The following is a 22,479-nucleotide window of genomic DNA, read 5'->3' as shown; positions in this document are numbered from 1 at the left end:
TACTTGTAATTATAATTACTAAGGAAGCTGAGGCAGGAGGATTCTAAGTTTAAGGACTGCATGAGTGACTCAGCAAGATGCTGTCTCAAAATAAAACAGAGCTGGGGATGTAGCTCAGTGGTAGAGCACTTAACTGCCTATATGCAGAGACCCTGGGTTGAATTCCCAGCCATAACGTAACAAAACCCAACCCAACCCAATAAAACATAATGCACACAACACATATTACCACACGATAAAGGGCTTCTACCTCTAGGTACAAACACCAATTAAAAGCAGTGTCCAGAAGTGAGACATTTTTATACATCTGCTCAAAGCAGTATTTAAATTGCTAAAATGCAGATGCAATCCAAATGTCTTTGATATACAAATGGATGTATAGAAAATTGTGTGTGTGAAATATGGAACTATTCAGCTTTCAAAGAGTCTGACATATATTCCACAAGATGTTTAAACGTTTAGAATGTAATAGTAAGCAAAATAATCCAGCCTCTCCACACCCACCCACCAGCATAAAATAATTAGACTCGTCAAAATCAGAAAGACATAAAGCAGATGGTGGATGATATGGGCCAGAGGGAGAGAAGTGGGAAATTACTGTTTAATGGGGAACAGTGTGTCAAGTTTTGGTGATAGATGACTGCAGAACAATATTAATGCATTTTAATACAACCACATTTTATGTTACATAGGTTTTACCACAACAATACAATTTCATAAAATGTGACTTAGAAATCTTAAGAAAATGCATCAAATGCAAGTTGAAAAAAGTTATTCTACACAAAAAGCCTGTTTTTTCCCCATACTCATGATAAATGACTATTGCACAATTACAGATTAGAGACTATTCTGAAAATTAAATGTAAAATGTGGGGTTAAAATAGCCAAAGGATCTGTTTTTTGTTTTCATTAATTAATTTCATTATTTAAGAGCATTAATGGGACAACTGTTAATAATAGGGTCTGTAGATCAGATAACAGCATTATAGTCATGTTAACTTTCCAATTAAGTTTACGTGTATGGTGGTAATATTTTTTACTTAGAAAAGGCAGCAGATACTAATTTTAAGGGTAAAGGAACATAAGCCTACATTTCTTTTCTTTCTTTTTCTATCTTTTTGAGACAGGGTCTCCTTATGCAGCTCAGGCTGGCCTTGAGCACTTTGTAGCCCAGGCTAGTCTTGAACGTATAACGATCCTCCTGTCTCAGCCTCCTGAATGCTAGGATTATGTGTGTGTCACCAAACCCAGCGCTGCACTTCTAAATAATCCACAAAAAAAATTAACAAAGGAGGAGCTGCTTAAAAGTATGAGACATCTTTTTACTATTTTGCCACCTGGTATAAGCTGAAATTATTTAAAAATAAAGACAATACAAAGCAATCAAACAAAAATCTCCAGGAAGTAAGCAGAATAAAAGCAAAACAAATAGTATGATGGCACTGCAATAAAGTGGGTGTACCCAATTTAAAAAGCTCAACTAGATAATCCAAAAGATGCTATTTTTATTTAATATTATCTATAAAATGAAAATATACCCATCATCTATTAAACAATACTAGTGATCCAATAATAGAATCACCACTTTTGTAAACTTTCGAAGGTCTAGAGTTCGAAGGTCTAGAGTAACAGACCAGGTGCTCTGTGTTAGATATACACCTCTACTGCGTTTTCATGTCATGGGGGACTTCTCTAACTTGTCTTAGAAGACAATGATGTTTTATTCATTGTGAAAATAAAGATGGACTGTCAACTTGATTGACTTGGGAGCTCTCTGGGGGATGAGCAGTGTACACTTCTTGATGTGTCTCCATAAACAGAAAACAAGTATAACACTATTCTACAACAAAAGTTATTCAAAAATTTGTTTCTGGAAGTTTCTATTCAGTATTTTTTGACAATGGTTGACTGCGAGTAACTGACACTGCAGAAGGTAAACAGAGTACAAAATCTAGTAAGCCAGGTGTAAATTTGAGAGACAAAGACAGGACCTGGACTCTAAGCTTTGTGTCTTCTATTATACCCCGATGCATTTCAATGTAAAACAGATCCTCAGAAGAAAAATTATGTCCATTTAAAATGTTAAAAATTAGATTACACATCTTTAAGTGTGGATTTCAACATTTGGGGACAAAATTTTAATCAGCTATATTAATTTCCTAATGTATATATTGTATTCCATTAGAATCACACATCCTGAAAAACAAGATATATCCATCAGTTTCTCAACATACATTAAACTATCCTTCACAGATATTTGAAGTATATTTAAAACTAAAAGGATAGCCACTTTTATTCTGTACATATCCTTGTTTGTTTTTAGAATTTATTTCTTGGCTTAATGTCTCAAAGAAATAAGATACAACTAATAGTATTAGTAGGTTATTTGCCAGCCACTGTGTTTTGTAGTTCTTCTGTATAAACCTTTCAATTACTACAAAATACCTCAAGTTAGTACTGCTATAATCTTTAGTACTACAGATTAGTAAACAGAAACTCAGTATGATTAAGTAAACTACTCAAAGTTACAAGTTAGTAAGCACTAAGGCTGAATTCCAACCCAGGTAATTTGACTGTAAAATATGTATTTTTAATAATAGAGCTAAATGCAATGTTTCAACAACTTCCAAGTGTAGTGGGATGCTAAGTTAGGCACATTGGGAGTTTAACAGAAAAGACAGGGTCCCAACTGAACAAGGAAGAGGGTGGTTTAAATTATAAAGGATTCTAGGGAACTAACAGAGTAAACTCTGAAATCTATTTTTTAAAAATTGCATAGTTCTAAACCCTAGATACCTGGAAAAATTTTATGATGTTTTAACTAGCTGTTCAATTCAAATATATTTTACTTGCAAATTCAATTGCCTGTCTGAAATATGGAATGAATACCTATTTGGATTTATAAAGACTTACATTTTAATGATTTTCATAAATGGTAAAATTATATAGCAGTATTAATTACAATTCAGGCTTACAATTCTAAAGTATCAACATAATGTTAGTAATTTTCTCCAGAATTCTATTCTGTGTATCTACCTACTGGTTTTCAACTTTTAGTAGAAAGGAAACTAAAATGTAAGAGTAAACACATTTGTATCTTATTTTTCTCCTAATGTGGTTTATTTTGAAGTTACATTGATACAACATGCTATGCTGTTTACCTCAATTTTATGCTGCAGATCAATTTCTGCAAAGTTTGTGAACACATTTATTTATATTTCAAATGCAACATATATTTAACACCAAAGATAATTAACATTGTAGTTAATATTACCATTAATTAGATTCTGGATAACTCTGTTGGGAGAACAACTGACATCAATAGAACACTCCTTAGAAATAGTAAGGCTCCAAAAATGAAAACTGATCAGTTTCTTTGACATCTATTATTTATTAACTATTACATACAACTTTTTAAAGATGATTTTAAGTAGTTTTATTTTCCAGAAAATTAAAATAGCACAAAGTTATCATTTTCTCTAGACCAGTGATGCTGAACCTTTTAGAGCTTTTAGTAACAAATAATACGCTGTGGTATACTTTCATAAGTTTCCCCAAAAGTTCTAAAAAGTGGGCCATCACTGCAACACATCACCAATGATTTTTAATGAAAAATGTAAAGTATGTTATCTAACTAAATGAGAAAAGGTTGAATATTTCCTAAGACAAATACATACCAGGAAACAAGGTGCTATATAAAATGAGATCAAGAGTATAATGATTTACATTCTCTTTAGAAATTAAATAAATTTTCAAAAGCAAAAAATATTTTTAAAAAATATTTTACAGGTTATAGTACAAAAGGTATGGAAAACAAATCTAAGGAGGTTCAATATGGAGATAAGTTTAGGCTGTGTTTTATTTTATATAGTACCTAAAAAGTGGTTAATTGTTGTTCCCAATATATACTGAATCCCAAACATTTCATTTTCTAAAAATATCAATTCAGCCCAAATCACCAAACAAAAAAGTTTTAGAAGAATGCAAATAAAATATTAAAAGCAAATGAAATTTTTATAAAGAAAAAAGAAATAAAAACCTGTGGTATGGTGGGTAGGATGACAGTATTCTCAGCAGGGACTGGCAGGACAGGGATCACAGGGACAGTGGGAGAAGAGGGAGGTACAGTTTCTGTTGGCTAAAAATCATCAATGACAAAAAAATCAGGAAAAGTACCAAAATAAAAAGGAAACACAGAACAAAAAATTGTACCATAAAGATAAATTACAGTTTTCAGATATAATTAAGGAATAGGTAAAAATTTTAATAAATTACTTTAAATGAGGAAACATTTTCCAAAATTTTAAAAATCATTATACCATTCATTATAAAGACTATAGTTGAAAGGAGAGTCTCCTTGTTAAAAAGTCTAAATGAAAATAGTAAATGCCATTTATAATAATCCTCCTTGGACATAAAACCCCTGTTTTGTTGAGAAACAGCAAAATAATTTTCTACCACTTGGAATGTATTTGATTCCTTTCAAAGAACCAAAAGTCATTTTATTTGCCACCATGCAAAGAATGTGTTTATAAATCTATTGATAAAAGAGTTAAAGCACTTCAAAATTGTATTTATATCATATAAAGTGTTATTATTAATCTTCAGTACCAAGGACAGTATCTGCTTAAAACTGCCTTAATTCAATCAATATTCACTGATTGCATATTATATGCCAGATACATTTTAGTAAAATGGGAAATAGAGAGCTCTAGTGATAGTTTAAACTCATAAGTTTTGATAATTTGATAAGTTTAATAATCCCATTTGTCCTGATTTAATTATATCTAAAAATATGTAACACAGAGCTGTATCTTGTTATAAAACATGAGATATAATTCTTGTCTTATAACAAGATACAATTCTTCTAAGATGAATTCATAAATACTGGCTACACAAATGACATCACTAATGTATGTAAGAAAAACACTAAAATCAAGTACATAAAAGGACATTGTGGAACAACAGAAACTACTAACAGGAAGAAAATAGTTCTGAACTTGAAACTAAGCTTATCCTTTTTGTTTGTTTTTTTGGTTTTTGGGTACCAGGAATTGAACCCAGGATCTAGCACTTTCCAGGCAAGCACTTATGCCACTGAGCTATTATTCCCGGCCCCTTAAGCTTATCCTAACGGATAAATGGAAAATAAAATTCTTTAAATTAATTTGGCCTACCAGTCAATCAAGATTTATTAAAAAAAGTAAGGAATCTCAACAATGGTGCTGAGACTGAATGTTCACACATAAAAGAATGAAGATGGACTCCTATTTCACATCATGTATAAAAATTAACTCTTAAATGGGACCAACATCCTAAATATAACATCTAAAATTATGAAACTCTTAGAAGGTGAAAACACTGAAGTTAAGATTAGTACTACAGATGGTGATAAGATGTCTTTCTTTCTTTCTATAATGTTCTCATTCCTAACCAGTTCCCATTTTGGGGTGATGAAGTAACTCTGGAGATACACAGTGATGATATTTGCATAACACTGTGAATTTGTTGATTTTTAAAAAAATGTTTACCAGGAATTGAACTCTGGACCTTGTGCTTGCCGGGCAGGCACTGTGCCACTGGCAGCTAATGTAACTGTACTTTACACCACTGAACTATATACTTAAAATGCCTAAAATAGTAAATTTTATGTTATGTATAACATCACTTCAATCACCATTTATATACTTTTTCTGTACAAAATTTCTGAATTCCGAATTATGAGCTTAAAATTAATAAATTAGTAACACATTTACTTGGAAATGATCTTTTTATAATGACTTATAATAAAACATGCAAAAGAGTGTTTTGAAAGAATTATTACTGGATCAACTAGATACACACAAAATCAAATCAACCAATGATCCCTACTTTAAACATACATAAAATCAATTCAGAAAAAGGAGATATAAATACAAAAAGGGAGAAAACTAGCATAATAAAACATTAGACTGCAACTTTGAAGCACTGATACAGACACATGGTTTTTAATATACAAGGATACAAAATAAACACATGACAAACACACACGCACACACACACACACACACACACACACACACACACACACGCGCGCGCGCGCGCGCACACGCGCACCCACACTTCCTATCTGTGTTCACCTAGAGGAACTGGAAATACATACCTCTAAAGCAAAAATAAATCTAACACCCCGGCTTTGATTCTAATTCTTTAAAAAGCAGAATTTCTTGGAGAAAATGGCTTATTTCAGTGCTAAAGCTCAGCTAGTTCAGTGAGCTCAGACATCTTGCTGGAAAATGCTTTTCTGTAGTAGAAAAGAAAGTGCTTAAATAGGAGTATTATAAAGATGCAGAAGTGAGTTTGAAGGCTGCTACTGTTCAGAACGTGAACAATCTGAGACTCAAATAATGATGGAGAGGCATAAAACCCAATAAATAAAATGAGAATCCAAGAGTCCACACTGACATAAATATATACATGAAGAAATAAATGGAGAGAAGAGATAGCATTTCTTACAATGAATTTTAACTAAAAAAGAAAGATGACAGAATCAGAAATCATTTAGCAATTATCAGAGTTACAGTTCACTGAAGAAGTATTAATAGGTGTCTAAATTGTTTAATATATATACAGAACCTGCTTAAAAAATGTACATACACTTCAGGGGAAAAAAATAGTATGATGCTTTTTTTAACAAATGTGTTACCCTTGTAAGGGGGACTACAGAAGATGTTGTATACTGCAAGAAACCTACCACACTGCCAACACTTAGAGAAGAAATTAAAAATGTATGTGGAGCAGTCTCAAAGACCACAGTTACCCAAGCAGCAATTTGCCATACTAATAATGTTTGGAAGCCAATGGCCACCACGTTGAGCACATCTTGTAACTGTAGAGATCAAAACTTGTATCAATCTCCTGATGTCTCAAAAATGGTATTAAAATATTTACACAAATTTTCCTTTTTCTGGAGTGTGTACGTATTTGGGGGGCTCTGCATATAGAATCTGTAAAGTTCCACTGTGGGTCTTTGTTGTTGTTAGAACACCATGATCGGTTTTATTTTTTAAGTGCTTGGAAATGTCACAAAATACTATTTCTTAGTAGTGGTCTCCAATGCTGATAGTGTAAGGTATCAGCTGATAGGTACATAAAAACAAGGAAAACCTACATGTTTATATAAATTTCAAGGCCAAGCACAAAAAATTTTTTTCACTGGCAGTTCTCTAAAATCCTTTCTGATTAACTATTATCCCTCATTTTACATTTAAATCTCACTGTCACCTTCTGTCTTTGAGCTCTCTCTGGAATCTATCTTCTTTAGTTAAGGAACTGAATACTATTTTTAAAATTCCTAAAACAACTTGCACCATCTAAACCCATCCCACTCTCTATAGGGCGTTAAGTTTTTTGCAAAAGAACATATGCCTGTGCTTCTTCCTTAAGGAAGGCAAATACCTAAAAAACATAGGACACGTCAACACACACAATATCCGAGACAAAAATAATAATTCTGGTAACGAAGATTTACAGAACAACAAAATAAGTCACATGATTCATTTTGAAAAAATCTCTAAATATACATAATCAAATGAAAATAGACTGAAGAGAAATGGGACCAACAGTACACATTAGAGTAAAATTAAAGAGACAAACGAATGATTTGAGCATCAGATTAACAACACAGTAAAACGCTGAGGAGCTGTACGACTTTAAACTCAAAAATGTCAAATATAGTAATACACATATGTAAAATATAAATAAGGCAGCAGTATTCAATAATCATTACATCTGAGTTATTACAGAAAAGAAACTCAGAATAGCACTTTAAACTTGGAAACTCTTTGTTGATTAGACAGTAATGACTATTATGCCATCATCCTTATTCTGTTTTGTATTACTCAATTAGATCCGCTCCAAAGAGATATTTGGTGGTGTTTTAAAATCTTGATCACGTGACTAGCAACAGTTCCAGTTGTTTCTAACCATAGCAACACCATGGAATCATTAGCCTCTAAGGCTGCCTTCAGAGACTTGTTTCCATGACAACAGAGGCTATACTATTAACAGTCTCAAGAAGCACCGCAGAAACTTGTAAATTGCTGTAAAATAATCTGATACACGGTACATATTTAAAAAGAGCCATTTTAAAACCAGCATTAAATTGACAACTAAAATGTTTAAACTGATTTAACAAATGTTTATTAGTTTTCTTTATACCTTTATATAACTACATCTAATTTGAGACGTCAAACTCAGAAATCAGTGTTTAATCAGTGTAGGAAATTTTCATTAAAAAATGTTTTAGAGCTTCATTAGGTAGTCATGTACATAACACATACTGCACACCCATATATATGGTCAAGTACCAGATTCCCTAACTTCCCATCATTCAACAATAAATGTATATTTGAGTGAGTCTATTATTTCTTGGATCACTGAGATTTAGGCACAAAGGAATTTTAAGCCTAATATAAATATGTTTTCCTCACTATATTATTTATTAAAATAAATTTTCAGAGCTGGCAATATGTTACAGTGGTAGATTACTTATTGTGCCAACACAGAAATTCAGTATTGCCTAAAATAAATCATACTGTATTTTGAGGGAAAATAAAATAATGAATTAGTAAATCTTATAGTATCAATATCTTAGATGGTAAGAAAAAGTAAGTACCCTGGTCATGCTGGTCAACAAAGATCTTACACTGTTTTTGAATGATGTAAAATATATTCTTTATTCGAATTCTTTAGTCCTTTATTTAAAGATCTATGCTATAATGGTGCATATGTGTGTCTCATTAAATGTCAAAGCAGCTACATAAGAGTAAGAAAGAAACCAAGAAAAAACTGGTTTGGAATCACTTTATTCAACATTTAGTATTTTCAGAAAAAGGTAAGAGTTTCATGGCTTCCATCTACATTATTTTTCATAATTCAAACACCCGTTTGCCACTGTCATTAGAAACAGGTGCCTCTCATATAAACTGGTAGTTTTTGAAAAAGCCATCCATGTCATAACCATTGTAAAAGCAAACATCTACTAAAACTAGACATGTTTTTAAACAAATCACTAAGAGTATTAAAATACAATTTTTAAATTTTAAAGTTACTATGAGGAAACAGGAAAACAGATTTAACAATACTATTATGGAAACAAATTTGTTAGTTCACACTGACAAACCATCTGGTTCATGAATTTTATTTCTACTTACAAGACTAATAATATTCATTTGTTTCAGTTTCCAATTCTTTGATTATGGAAAGATGGTAGTCTATCAGCATTCAGCTGATTATCTTATAGTACTGGTAAAAGGATGATCCAACTACTAAAAATTTCAAGTAAATAGAGACCTAAAACTTGATAATGATATGGTTATATAAACAGGGATGAAACTACCCATTGCAATATGCTTTAAACCTGATTTTATAAGAATGTGGGAAGAGAAACATGTACAACTCCGGATTTTATAACTACCTTAATACATTTTACTAATCATGCACTATTCTGCTCACTCTTCTACAAGGTCAACCTCCTGCCTCACTCTCTCAAGTACTGGGGTTATAGGCATGTGCCACCATGCCAGGTTCATGCTCTTGACTAGACAGCCACATGACTAATTTTTATGATTTATGTCTTTACTCAAAGTCCCTATAAATTATCCTATTACTTTCTTATCTCATTACTTTCCTTCCGAATATCACATTTTTTGTTAATTATGTTTATTATCTTTTTTCTTTTACTTTAATACAGATCTGTAAAAGTGGGGATTTTTCTTCTCCTCATTCCTGTATGCTTAGTGTCTAGAACAGTGCACACAGAAAGTATTAATATATGTATGTTGGATGAATGAGACATGTAACTGCCAAAATCGACCAATTTTATCATTGCTCTAAAACCACTCCGGGATTACATGGTGTAAACTTGGTCCTCCCTTCTTGCATTATTTCATGCTTTATGCACGATATAACTGGAAGGCTCTTTCTGTGTACTTGGGTAGCCACTAGAAATCAGACAGTGTTCAAAGTATTCTCCCATTTGACAATCTTCAAAATTTCAAAATGTAAAGATACCATAAAATTGTTAGTTTAATGTTCTCTATTCAGCAATAACTAACTCCCTTAATGTCCTATTTGGAAATAAACATGTCTTGGTCAGGTAAATTTATTCAGAAATCAACATTTTTCTTTTTGAACTGCATTAAGAAGTAAATCTTTTCACTGTGAGTTTATAATTTAAAGTTTATGGTGCTTTTCCTCCAGACATTTAGGTTCTCCTAAGCTCATTTTTGGCCCTTTGTTTCCCAAAAGGTAGGTGCTTCCTGTTGTTATTAACTATGCTTTACTCAGATGTTCCATTTTTTCTTTTTGGATCTCCATTACCTGCTTAACCAATCTCCTACATTACATTCTCTTAAAATAATTGTTGTGGATTCTATTTTTTTGGCCTGGTCCAAGTCAAGGTTTGCAGTTCTCTAGCTTTTATTATTCTAATTAGGTTGCTTTTTCACATCTTTAAATTCTTCACTTTAAAAGTCAGAACATTTTGTGGAACCAATAATGGTGGTAGTGACAGTTATCACATTGGTGAAGATGATAAAGATAACCTTACTGATACCAGGAATCATAAATGGGTTTGCATGCACTGTCTCATTTAATTTTCATTAAATCTTGATGCAGATAAATTGCATCCCTGTTCCTACAGATGAGGAAAACGAATTCAGGTAGTCTTCTCAAGATGCCAAGACTAGTGGACAGTAGAATACAGATTTAAATCTAGGCCATCACCCCCTGAAGATAGTACCCTGATGTAGTATACTACACTATCTCTTTAAAATAAATTTATTTTGTCTTTACTGTTACTATTCTCTCATTGCGAGGATAATATATAACACTTCATAATAGAAATACTTGAAAATTCTTAAATTAGGGTTTGGCAAATGTTTTCTGTGTGAATAAGGTTTTATTTGCTATGCAGGTTTTGTTGCAACTACCTGAATCTTCTACTTAAAAGTAGCCAAAGGCAATATATAAACAATCAGTGGTATATTCTAAAAAAAAAAAAAAACCTTTATTATAAAAATAGCTGACAGGTTGGATCTTGCCTGAAGGCTGTAGTTTGTTGATACTTAGTGTCTAGGCTGCTTTAGGGAAAAGGAAGAAGGAAGAAGGAACAAGGAAATGAAGAAGAAAAAAGGGCTGGTTCAGTCAATGGATGCAATTAAAAAGACTTCAAAACACCTACATTAATTTTACTTGCTATAACTGATCTACTCCTTTTGTAGTGCTTAAACTAGTCATGGGGAACTTTAGAACCTTCAATGGTAACAAAGAACCCGGTGTAGCATATGTGCCACAGGTTTACCACCACTGGCTTGACAATAAAAGAAAGAAATCATTCACCCCAAAACATGGGCATGACAATTTAAATCACAAATGACACATGTGAAAGTTTCAGATTTGATCCAGAGCTCTTTAAAAATATTTTTATAAAAGCTGTAATAAAGCTGTGTTCTTATAACTGAAAGAATTTAACCTCCACATTGTATATAGCCTTCCAGTTTGGAAAAAGTTGGTAAAATGCTAGATTTTGTTGGGTCTTTTTCCCCCTACAAAATCCTACAATGTTTATATAGTTGAAGCAATTAATTCTTAAGTTGGTATGCATCTTAATCATTTTGCCTGTCTTAAAAATTTTTTTTTCAAATTTACAGCCCTTTGATACATTAGCTGGTTCTATAAAGAGTAGTCAGAATTAAATATAGAAAAATGAATGAATATTTTAATTTAAATATCATAATCTTCATTCCCTTTTTCTAGGGCCAATAAAAAACTTGTAAGACAATTAATAGGTCCCATAACTATAACTTCTTCATACTTCAAAGCTAGACAGGCAAGGTTATAGTCAGTTTAGTCTCACAAACACTGAAAATACTGTTCAGAAATGGGACTACCATTGGGGACTTAATGACGGAAAAAGGATACACAGATAGGGCCCCTATTAAGAAATAAGAGGGAAAGCCCTTTAAATAAATTTGTCCAGGGACAGAAATTGTGTTCAGGCTTCTAATAAAATTCCATTGTTGCCAAATATCATAGCCAATTGGTTTGCAACATACAAAACAAGTCCAGTTTTGCTCACTGATCTGTGTATGACTGTAAAATTATCCCATCAAAAATCTGTTTAAAGTTTCTTAAATAAGAAGACAGCTGTAGATTACTGATTTCTACATGGTTTGAACAACTACCCTTGCCTTTATTAGAATTTTAAACGGATAGAAAAATGGAGGACTAAAAATATATTTAAAACAGTAGTGTAAGTACAAAATAGAGATCTTTAAACAAACAGACACTAAGTAAAATTTTAATGAGAACTTAAATTCTTCACATATTTAAAGAGAACACACACCTCATAATCATTTCATAGTTTTGAGTTATTTCTAAAATATAGACAATTTTACAACACCCTATAATGTACACTTGCCAGATTAAGCTAGTTATACACAAAAATGAGTTTTGAAATTTACAGTGGCCAAATTATATTTAGAAGTACCAAACTTCCTCTTAGCCATCATAAGAGTAAATGAAAATAAACATTTGTATAATTCTTATTTATTCAGCAAATATTTATCAAGTGCCTTCTTCACCCAAGGCCCTAGGGATACAAAAAAGAAAAACATTCATGGTACTAGTTCTCATGACATTTATAGTTTAGCAGCTGAGATTAAACAAAATGATTCCTCCACTGACTACTGAATTACAACTGTGTAAGAGGTGTGAAGTATAATTCTTATAAAAATAAACACTGCTTGAAATAAACAAAGGCCAAACATGTAAGCTTAATCTTCCATGAACTCTCTGAGCATGTGTAGCAGTCATTTTCTAGCACTGTTATTAACACATTATTTTAAAAGTTAACTGTAAAATGTTTGATTAAAATTGTCTATATTTTTGTCTATTTGCCCTTAATAGAATTACCACCTAAAAATCAAGACACTACACAGAAACTACAAAGATGAAAATATATTTTCTATCTAAAAGTAATTTATTTAGTTCTTCAAACAAGCCAATAGAATCTAAAGATACTAATTTTATATTTTGAAATATAGTACTTATCTTTTTAGAGCAGATTTAGGTTCACAGTAACACTAAACGAGATACAGCAAGCTCCTTTATACCCTCTGCCCACACACACGTGCAGCCCACCACAGCATCACTACAACGAGAGCAGTGTATCTGTTACCTCAGCAAACCTATGCCGACATCACTATTAGCCAGTCCTGTTTGCACCACATTTCGAACTGCAGGTTTTAACAAGTGTACAATGCCACTGATCCACCATTATAGAATCATACAGGGTAGTTTTACTGCTCTAAAACTCTGTGCTCTACATTCTTCCCCTCTGTCTTTTCTAGAAATGTCATCAACTTGGAATCATATAATATGTACTCTTTTCAGACTGGCTTTTAACAATGCATTTAGCATTCCTCCATCTTTTGGGGGGGTGTCCTGATAACTTTTTAGCACTCACAAATACTCCATTATCCGAAATACATTTATCCATTTGCCTACTGGGGAACTAAATTTTCAATTCATTTGGACAAACAGTAGAGTGAAACTGCTAGACGATGGTCAATTTTTTATTTTGTAAAAGTTTATATAAAAAATGTAAAATGGTTTAATCTTCATCTTTACATTTTTCTAGTGTTCTACTATACAAATGACTGCTTTTAAAATATCATTTAAGCACATTTTTAGTAAGTACATACATATGAAAAGTAAACTATGTAACATATTCCATAAGATTTTTCATGTTGAAAGCAGGATAATTAATTTCCAAATCTGAGTAGTGGGATCAGTCTTATAAAACCTGTAGCTTTTTGGTAGAAAATGAAGAAATGTCTCTGCCAAGAGTCAGCATCCACAAAGAGACTATTTCTACCCTTTCTTCTGGAAACTCTGCTACCATCAATAAAAGTTGGCATTTTCAGAGCACCTGAAGATTGCCTATCTACTATATTACTATATAATTATAACCTTAGAGATAAGAAAAAAGAGTATGTATTTAACACTTTAAAACTATCACTAGGTGTGTTACCAGAAAAAAATGTACAGAATAGAAAACAAAGTTAAGTCACCCTATGATGGTCCTAAATGAAGATGTCTTGGCGGAAATATTTAGACCTATTGTCTTGTGGAACAGTCAGAAGATAAAATGGATATAAATAAATGACCATATGCCTACCTGTTTAGAAGTCTGTATTTATGCCTGTTATCCCACTTTAATTATTAACAGCTCTCTCCTTCCATCAAAAGTACCCAGTTTGGTTTATGAGTTATATTGTCACTCTACTTGTGAGAAAACCGAACAATTTCTCTCCAACTCATCTTTTGTATGTATTCTCCCCAGAGGAGCAAATAAGGAAAGAATCATTAGGTAAGGGATCAGTATAACATTAAATAGCAACACAAACTATTCAGAAACTCTGAGAGAGAACTGAGACAAGAATATCAAAATTCCTGAATAGTCAAAGGAACTAAAGGTTTACTACAGAAGTGAAACGAACACAAGTCAGGTTTCTGGTTGTTTTTTTTTTAAACAGGCTGAAACAAAGCAAGGTTATTCATTGAGGATGAGGGGAGGAAACAGGTATTAGACACTTAATGTACAGTTTGGGAGCTGATGTGAAAGAGACAAAGCTGCAATTAAGCTACTGGAAATGTTGGATGTTTCCAATGATGTTACAAAGTGTAAGAGAGTTGAGATTATGGAAAGTAATGTTAATAGTCATGGATCATGAAATCTCAGCCTGGAAACAAATATGAAAGCATACAAAACAGATAAAGTGGTACAGTTAATGGTATGGAAAAGTTAAATATCACCATTTATGCAGATCACTCAAATGAAAGAAAAATCTTCTTAAGAGATAAAGGCATCAAAGAATAGAGAAGTCTAGATTTTTGATATACTGTATAAGGATACTGGAAATCACTAAGAATGACTACCAGAATAACAGGCAGAGAAAAGACTGGACAGCTGTTAAAATTTATCAATGGATAAGAGTGATCACTACAAAAGGAAGAAAACGAGAAAGCAATGACTGATATCTAAATTCTTAAGAAACAGGAAGGTACACTTATGATACCCAAAATGGAGATATCAGTATCAATTTCATTGATTTACTTCTATTCAGTGATTTAATATATATAACATAATTAGATTAGCACCTCCTACATAAGTGCTATGTTACAATTGTTTAGTATTATAACTTTTTATACTGCTAAGCTTTGATAACCTATAGGCAAATTTAAATAGTTAAGAATTTCAGAAACTAGGGTAGTGTAGCACATTTAAGCATTCAGCAAACGCTGTTTGTTGTCTAAGTTCACTGTAAGTGCAACCAATCCACTTTTTTAAGAACCACAGATCTTAGAATCTTTAAATCACAACATTGAAGCGAGGGGACCCAAAAGTCCCTCAAATTATAGGTGAAACCGGGTTCCGATATCTTGTCTCTCATACCAACACTGTCTTAAGCAAATTGTAAAAACCACCCACAGGGAGATGGCTAAATTTACCTGGTTATCCATTATTTACTGTTCCACCAAATATATCATCAGAACTAATTACAGGTCTGCATTTGTTTTAGCCTCAGGAATTCAATTCAATTAGATCCCTCTAATGTATGTCCTTATCTTGGGTGTCTGGTATATCCCTAATCTGTTTTAAACTCGCATTTGTCTCTAACCACAGAAATACTGTTTACTCTTTACTTAAGAACCTTCAGTTTGTAGAATCTCCTTAATCCATGACCTCCTTTGTTGATAGTTCATCTCTTCTTCTCTCAAGGAATTCTGGCATTTCCCTGAGAATATCATTTTTTTCTACATTTCTACATTTCACACAAAACTGAAATTGATACTGATATTATCTCCATTTTGGGAACAGTATGTCCAATGCATAGCTCTAAAATTAAATCCTTTATAGTTCACAATATACCCAATTTTGGACAAACAGTATTCTTTTTATATAGATTAGCTTATGTATTTTTTCACAGGAGTAAATATTTTTCCCTGTATTTCAGGAAAAAGCTTTTCCTTTAAGCAGATTATCTGACTCATGTGGCTAACATTTACTTTCATGAAAATTTTATTATTTTACTTCAATTCTGACACATCATTATGTCTATTCCATTCACCTCTAGGAATAGAACTTTGGTACCTTCAGCTTAATTTGGCATGTCAGGAGTTTGGGGAAACCTTTGTAAGTATAATGATTTACGTTAGGAATTTTCAAGTAGTTCAGATTATATAAATAGTCACTCAATATACATTTAAAGTGACTGAATACTTTATAGCTATTTGAAATTTATATTACTACTGTCATTAATAAACATGGACTGGGGATTTAGCTCAGTGGCATAAGCACCTACCTGGCAAGCACGAGGTTAAGTTTGAGCCCTGATTAACCCAAAAAAAAAAAAAAAAAAAAAAGGCCAGAGATATTATCAAGAAGATTAAACTCTTCATCTAATTAATCAGGGAGCAAAATCTAGTAGTATTGGCTTAAAGTTCTTAAAAACCATGCTGAGTATAAAAGCTGGTCCTGGATTGAAGGACCGAGTATGAGCACACTCGGGGTGACAGATTAACATAAGTGATGCTAACTCCAAGACCAGGAGGAATGCTGAGATAAGGAACTAAGGAGGGCTTAATTATGAGTAGATCATTTATTCTGTATTATTTAAAATTAAGGCCATAAGAACTATAAAGAACAAAACAAAAAAACACCAAGTAAACAAAATCACTTGAAACTCATCTTAATATTACAAATATAGGTACCCAAAAGGCGTCAGATTAGGCAAATTTTGGAAGGCTAAATTATAGGTTACATTTTAGGTGCCTAAAATAGAAATTAACTGATTTCATAAATGCTGACTAAGAACCAAGAAGCTAAGTCCTGCAGAAGTTTATAACCATCAGGTTTCTTTATCATTCAAAAATATTCATGGTGTCCAAATAAATTCCAAATACTGAGAATTTGGTAGATTATTTTAGTTATGAACACAAATAACTCCAACAGACAAGCAATTTCAATGAGTCTGCATTTTGTTTGTAGTAGATACATGGGACAGTATTAAAACACAGCAATGTTTTACATACTAATAATATCTGAGTTGCTAACAACTCTCCAATCTGCTAAAAGTATCATCCAGCCTAGTAAGAAATAATCAGATCAAAAGTTATCTTCTGGTCAAGCCTTAAAAAGCAGTATTTTTGACAACACCAGGATAGGAAATTCCTATTTATCAGTACAGACAAAAATACGACTACATTATCATATTCAGAGATATAGAGTACATGCTCAATAAATTACAGTATGACATTTCATTAATCTATTTAGTTTCTTACAGTATACAAATTCTGGTGCTAGAGAATAAGACTAGCCATTAGTGCATAGGAGAAGTTATTCCAGCATCAACTAAGATCCAAATGTCTCAAGTTCTTGGCCCCATTATATTTTATCCTACAAAGTGAATCTCAGTTGAGTTATAATAGAAGACTTAGATATATAAATTATCCAACTCATCAATAAGGAAAATGTATGAAGTGAAAAAATGATAGTATTCCAGAGCAGGGAAAAATAGAAGTTAAAAACTCTGATCTAACGTCTGTGCTTCTAGAGATAAAACCTTTCATCAGCAAAAAGATCTAAAAGAATTAAAAACTCATTAATCTGTTTATAGAATCAAACTAGGGGTTGAGATATGACTAAAAGTGGCTTAACAAAGGCCGTGACTATTTTAGTGTAATAGGATTGCAACTTTTTGTTCCAATTCCTAAGTAACTATAATGTAACTCTGGTTTCAACAATTTTGTATGTCTGTCTTTTCATTTGTAGGGCCTTAGGATAAATTACAGATTTATCAATGGTATGTGTATACAGTATACACACATATTATTACATATATAGTAGTATATTTACATAAATCATATGTAAAGCTCTTAGGCATTTCTCTTACTGATACTAGATCATTTACTATTAATCTACAACAAGTAATGACACAATTTTTTAGTCCTTGCATCCTTTTTTTAATAGATGTAATTGTAGTAAAAACTGAGCTACAATCTTTGGGTAATATTCAATTTAAACCAATTATTGTCCCTCAAAGTCTCAAGTATTCTCAGTGCCTACATGTAAAAAATGATTGTGTCTCTGTTCCAGAAATTCCATTTCTCTCAAACATGCATGAAAAATACACAGAACTTCTTACTTTAAAAAGCTGACATTTTAAAACCAAAGCAATTTTAAAACAATTTTAGTTGCTAAAACCAGTAAGGAGCTAGGACAGTTCTAGTTCATATTTATTATGCTGCTTCTAATTATTTTTAAATAGGGAAATTTATTTTAAAAGGTCCAAAGAAATGTATATGTAGCTGCATGAATTGTTAATTCAAATATTACCAATGACATCATCTTCAACTTGTTTGTAAATTAGACTATTCTTATCCTTTTATTAGTTCAGTCAAACAGATCTGTTTTTTAACTATTAATATTAACCCCATCCTACCCTTATATCAAACAATAGATATTTTACTCAGTTGCTGATATTTCTCTCAAAAATAAGTAATTTTATGAGATTCTTTTTTAAAATGTGGGACTTTTAAGGTTTGCTCCTTTCTCTGCAATGTAAACTGAGCATGAGAAAAAAATGTTCCCATGATAAGACAATGTAACTGCACAGTTTTACTGATGCCAAATTAACACCAGATAATGTATTTGTAGAATGGAAGATCTCATGAATGCTCTTAAATAAAGCAATTTAATATAATTTTAAAATATAAATAACTGCAATAGTTTTAAACTTCTATTCTCAAAACACTAAAATGGAAACATTTCAAATTATCTTGTTCCTTTATGTTAAGAGTCTCCCTGCAGTTGTGTCTCTGTTCATAATATACAAAACCCAAACAAGTAGGCATTTCCATTGCTCAAACATCATAGTCTATAGCATTTCACATAGAAATAAGATGAGCATTATTAATTTACATTTTAAACTCCATATTAATGGGTTTATATTTTTGGAGAAATCATTCAACATCATCTGAGACTGTTTTGTTTGGCATTATATAAGAGCATAAAGGAAAAAATTTTTTGCTTCCCTTTTGTGCTAAAGACCTGCAATGATGGACTAAAAACATAAATTTCTGCATATCCACAGTTTCTTCCATACAGTTCAATTTTTAATAAGAAATCTGTGCTAAGTCATTTCCCAAAGCAAATATGAACAGAAATACATTGAAAATAATTTCAACAAGTGGAATGTTACCTGGGTGGAGCTGGTAGCTACCGAGATGCAGTCAATAAAGCTGTGTCTTCGAGTGAAAAATGCAACTATCTGCTGCCAGCGTGAAGGTTCTGGCTCAGACTGCAGTTCATCTGATGAGCCCTTTTTGGCCCAGTGTTTCTGCTTTGGGCCTACTGAACCATGGCTAGAGCTAGTATTCCCTCCTCGGCTGGCACGAGAGTACAGAAGTGTGTTGTTTCCGAAAATGTAATTCATCTCTGCAGCCCTGCAGGTGGTTGCCAAGCAGTCTTACTTCTTTACCAGCTGCTGAGTGGTGAATGGTCGGTAAAAACTGCAGCTAGAATTACAGCAGCATCACTTGTAGATCAGAGAAAATAAAAATCTTGAGAAATGATGCTCATTTTCTCTGTAATTTCTTCCTATGAAAGACCTTGTATCTTCCCACTGTACCTGTTAGCTATATGATGGCTGAGTTATTTTTGCAGGCAAGAAAGACGACATAAGGTGGATTTCTCTCTCGTGATTATTTTTTCACCAGCGTCTGCAGGAACCAAAAGCTGTTCTTTTGTTAGCTGATAACTAGACGAACTGAAATCCAGGAAGTGAGGTCGATTAGCAGGTGAAGAAGGATGTTACAAACACTGGACTACCGAGACCCTTTGGGGCTGTCTGATCTAATGTACCGGGTGGAAAAACCCTGGATTACTAAGTTTCAATCACAGTCTGTAGTAAAATCCAATGGCATTTTCACTGCTTACATAAATTATAAATATGAACTGAATTTAAAAATACAAGAGGCTCTTTCTGCCAACAGTTCTGAATGTTAAAATAATTTCACTAAAAGAAACTTTGTTATTCACAAATTATGCCACCACAACCAATCTTACATTATGTAGCATTATTTTTAAGCTTTAGAAGGTGTTATCTAAGCTACATATGTTACATTCTAAGCATCTATTCATAGGGAGAAATCCATCTGTAATGTAGCATGGTCATTTTATGTAACATGCTGATTTCTAATATTTTAATAATTGAGTTTGGAGATACAGATGAATCAGCAAAATAAATATGCCTTCTGGAACTTTTATGATAAAGCCTAGCTAAGAAATTAATCAGAATCTTCCCTCTAGCATATTATAGTCACTAAGATTACAAGGTTATGGATTTAAAAAACTGAAAAAAAAAACAGTGATAGATTTTATTTGTTTTATAAGTAGTGAAATATGTTTTATACTACTCTGGCTTACAAAACAATGTTGTCTGATGCTGAACGAACATTTTCCAACATCTAGTCTCTTGGTTTGGTCCTTGAACATAGTAGTTTATCTCAGAATTACCTAAGATGCTACCTAAAAAGCTCAAGTGATTTCCCCCAAAGCCTTTTTTGGTAATAGGAATAGAATGCAAGGTCTTATGGCTTGCAGGGCAGGTGCTGCACCGCTAGCTACATTCCTGATTCCCTATGATTCTTTTTTTTTTTTTTTTTTTTTTTTGGTACCAGGGATCGAACTCGTGACCTCACACTTGCCAGGCAGGCACTTACGCTGCTGAGCTAAATCCCTGGCTCTCCCTAAGTGATTCTTAAGCACCTGAAAGTTTGAGAACCAGCCTGTGCTCTTAATATTATGCTATGTTAGTTTACATTGAAATAATAGTGGTTTTAAAACCATACATGAAACAAAACCACTACTGTACTTGATACTTTACTAACAGTTGAATATCTCAATTTTTAAGCCCAGACAAGCTCAAAATGTTAGTTTTGATCATGGGTTGTTTTTTCTGATGTGGACCAATTCTTATCTATGTGCTTATCAATATCAACTAGATGCAGCCTACTAGAAAGTGAACTACATTGCAAACTATAACATGAGGTCTACTGCAAATCTAGCTCAGCAAGAAAAGATGTTCATGCTATCTCTATCTCAGTCCTCCCTAAGATATAATGACATATATTCTAAAAAAGGCTGGAAGCCATGTGAGTTTCGTGGAGTAAGATGATTTCTGACAGAGATGATAATAAAGTGTCATGCTTTTGCTTAAGGACTATACAGGCAGTAGCTTGTGATTTACAGTCCTGAACAGACTGGTTTTATTTAATTTGAAACAGGAGAACAGAGAAAAAAAATAGAGAATAGACAAAGAATCAAGAATTTTCACTAAAGGGAAAAAGGAATTTTAAAGTTCTAGAAAAAAATTAGAATTTTACTTTGGGTCGGGTACATAATAAACAACATATTATTGTGGTTTACACTTGTGCTGTAGCTTGAGTATTTGACACCAACATTTGTGTTCTGATCCATAAGTTTTGATGAAAAACCAGGAAAAGGAAAAACAGAACACCCTAGAATTGATACAGATTTTGTTATTTTGGATTGGAATGAGGATACCAAATGCAAATGCTGAAAACAAATCACTTGCCTTCTAGCTACAGACAGTATCAATAGACTATTAAGCCCTTAGTAAACACAGATTTAGTTGAGTAAGACAAAGAGCTTGAACATGATCTAAAGTTGACAGATCACTCCATTTCATATTTTACCAGAAGACAAGAGAAAAAAATGCTTCTCAATGTATTACTTTCTTATCCAAATCCATTCACAGAGAAAAACTTAAAATTCTCAGAAAGGCGTCTTTTAGGAAAATTATCAAGGCACAAAAATTTAGGATCACTTCATCCATTTCTACATGGAAGTACATGCATAAAAAATCATCTATGTACTTAAGTCCAAGTTGGTTTCCCACGACTTGAGAGACAGAAGGCAACCAACTGTTCGTTGTTTCAGAATAGCCTCACTCATATAACAGAGGTGAAAGATAAAACTCTGCAACAAAATTTAAATTCAAACATAGAAAAGCATGAGAAGCCTATTTAAAACAATGAATTAAAAAATACGTAATCGAAATCACAAACAGAATCATTATTAGCATTTCATAATACAGCTTTTTAAAGTTTTTTTTCACCAAAATTATATAAAGTATGTTTTTAGCCTAAACAATAGGAAAAGCTTAAGTGAGTTATTTTGTATCCTCACATATGATTATGAAGTTTGCAGTTGTCAGAAAGATTTTATAATCTTAAATGAAAGTAAACAGTTCAAAATTTGTTAGTGCTGAATTATTCAGTTTCAAACTCACGATTTAACCCAGAATCTGTTAAGTATAATGAAAATCAAGTATTAAATAATCTTAC

The 22,479-nt window shown here is 32.4% G+C and overlaps 1 protein-coding gene across 19 annotated transcripts in view; it reads right to left on the bottom strand.

The window, feature by feature from the left end:
• Window positions 1-22,479, bottom strand: part of Dlg1 (discs large MAGUK scaffold protein 1) — a 199,246-nt gene that overhangs the window by 95,598 nt on the left and 81,169 nt on the right. For 9 of the 19 annotated variants that reach the window (XM_063224295.1, XM_063224293.1, XM_063224291.1 and 6 more), the window contains one exon: window positions 4,040-4,138. The exons of 5 other annotated variants lie outside the window; for them this stretch is intronic. In XM_063224295.1, the coding sequence (XP_063080365.1) occupies window positions 4,040-4,138 (99 nt within the window). Of the gene's footprint in view, window positions 1-4,039; window positions 4,139-19,310; window positions 20,029-22,479 lie in introns of those variants that run through there. 5 more of the 19 variants (XM_063224308.1, XM_063224310.1, XM_063224305.1 and 2 more) reach the window with 5 other exon arrangements.

The sequence above is a fragment of the Cavia porcellus genome, unplaced genomic scaffold (assembly GCF_034190915.1).
Source record: "Cavia porcellus strain 051 isolate PalLab524CR breed Dunkin Hartley unplaced genomic scaffold, mCavPor4.1 scaffold_14, whole genome shotgun sequence".
NCBI classification, from domain to species: Eukaryota; Metazoa; Chordata; class Mammalia; order Rodentia; family Caviidae; genus Cavia; species Cavia porcellus.
Note: the sequence above shows the minus strand (reverse complement) of the source record. Positions and strands in the feature narration are given on the sequence as shown.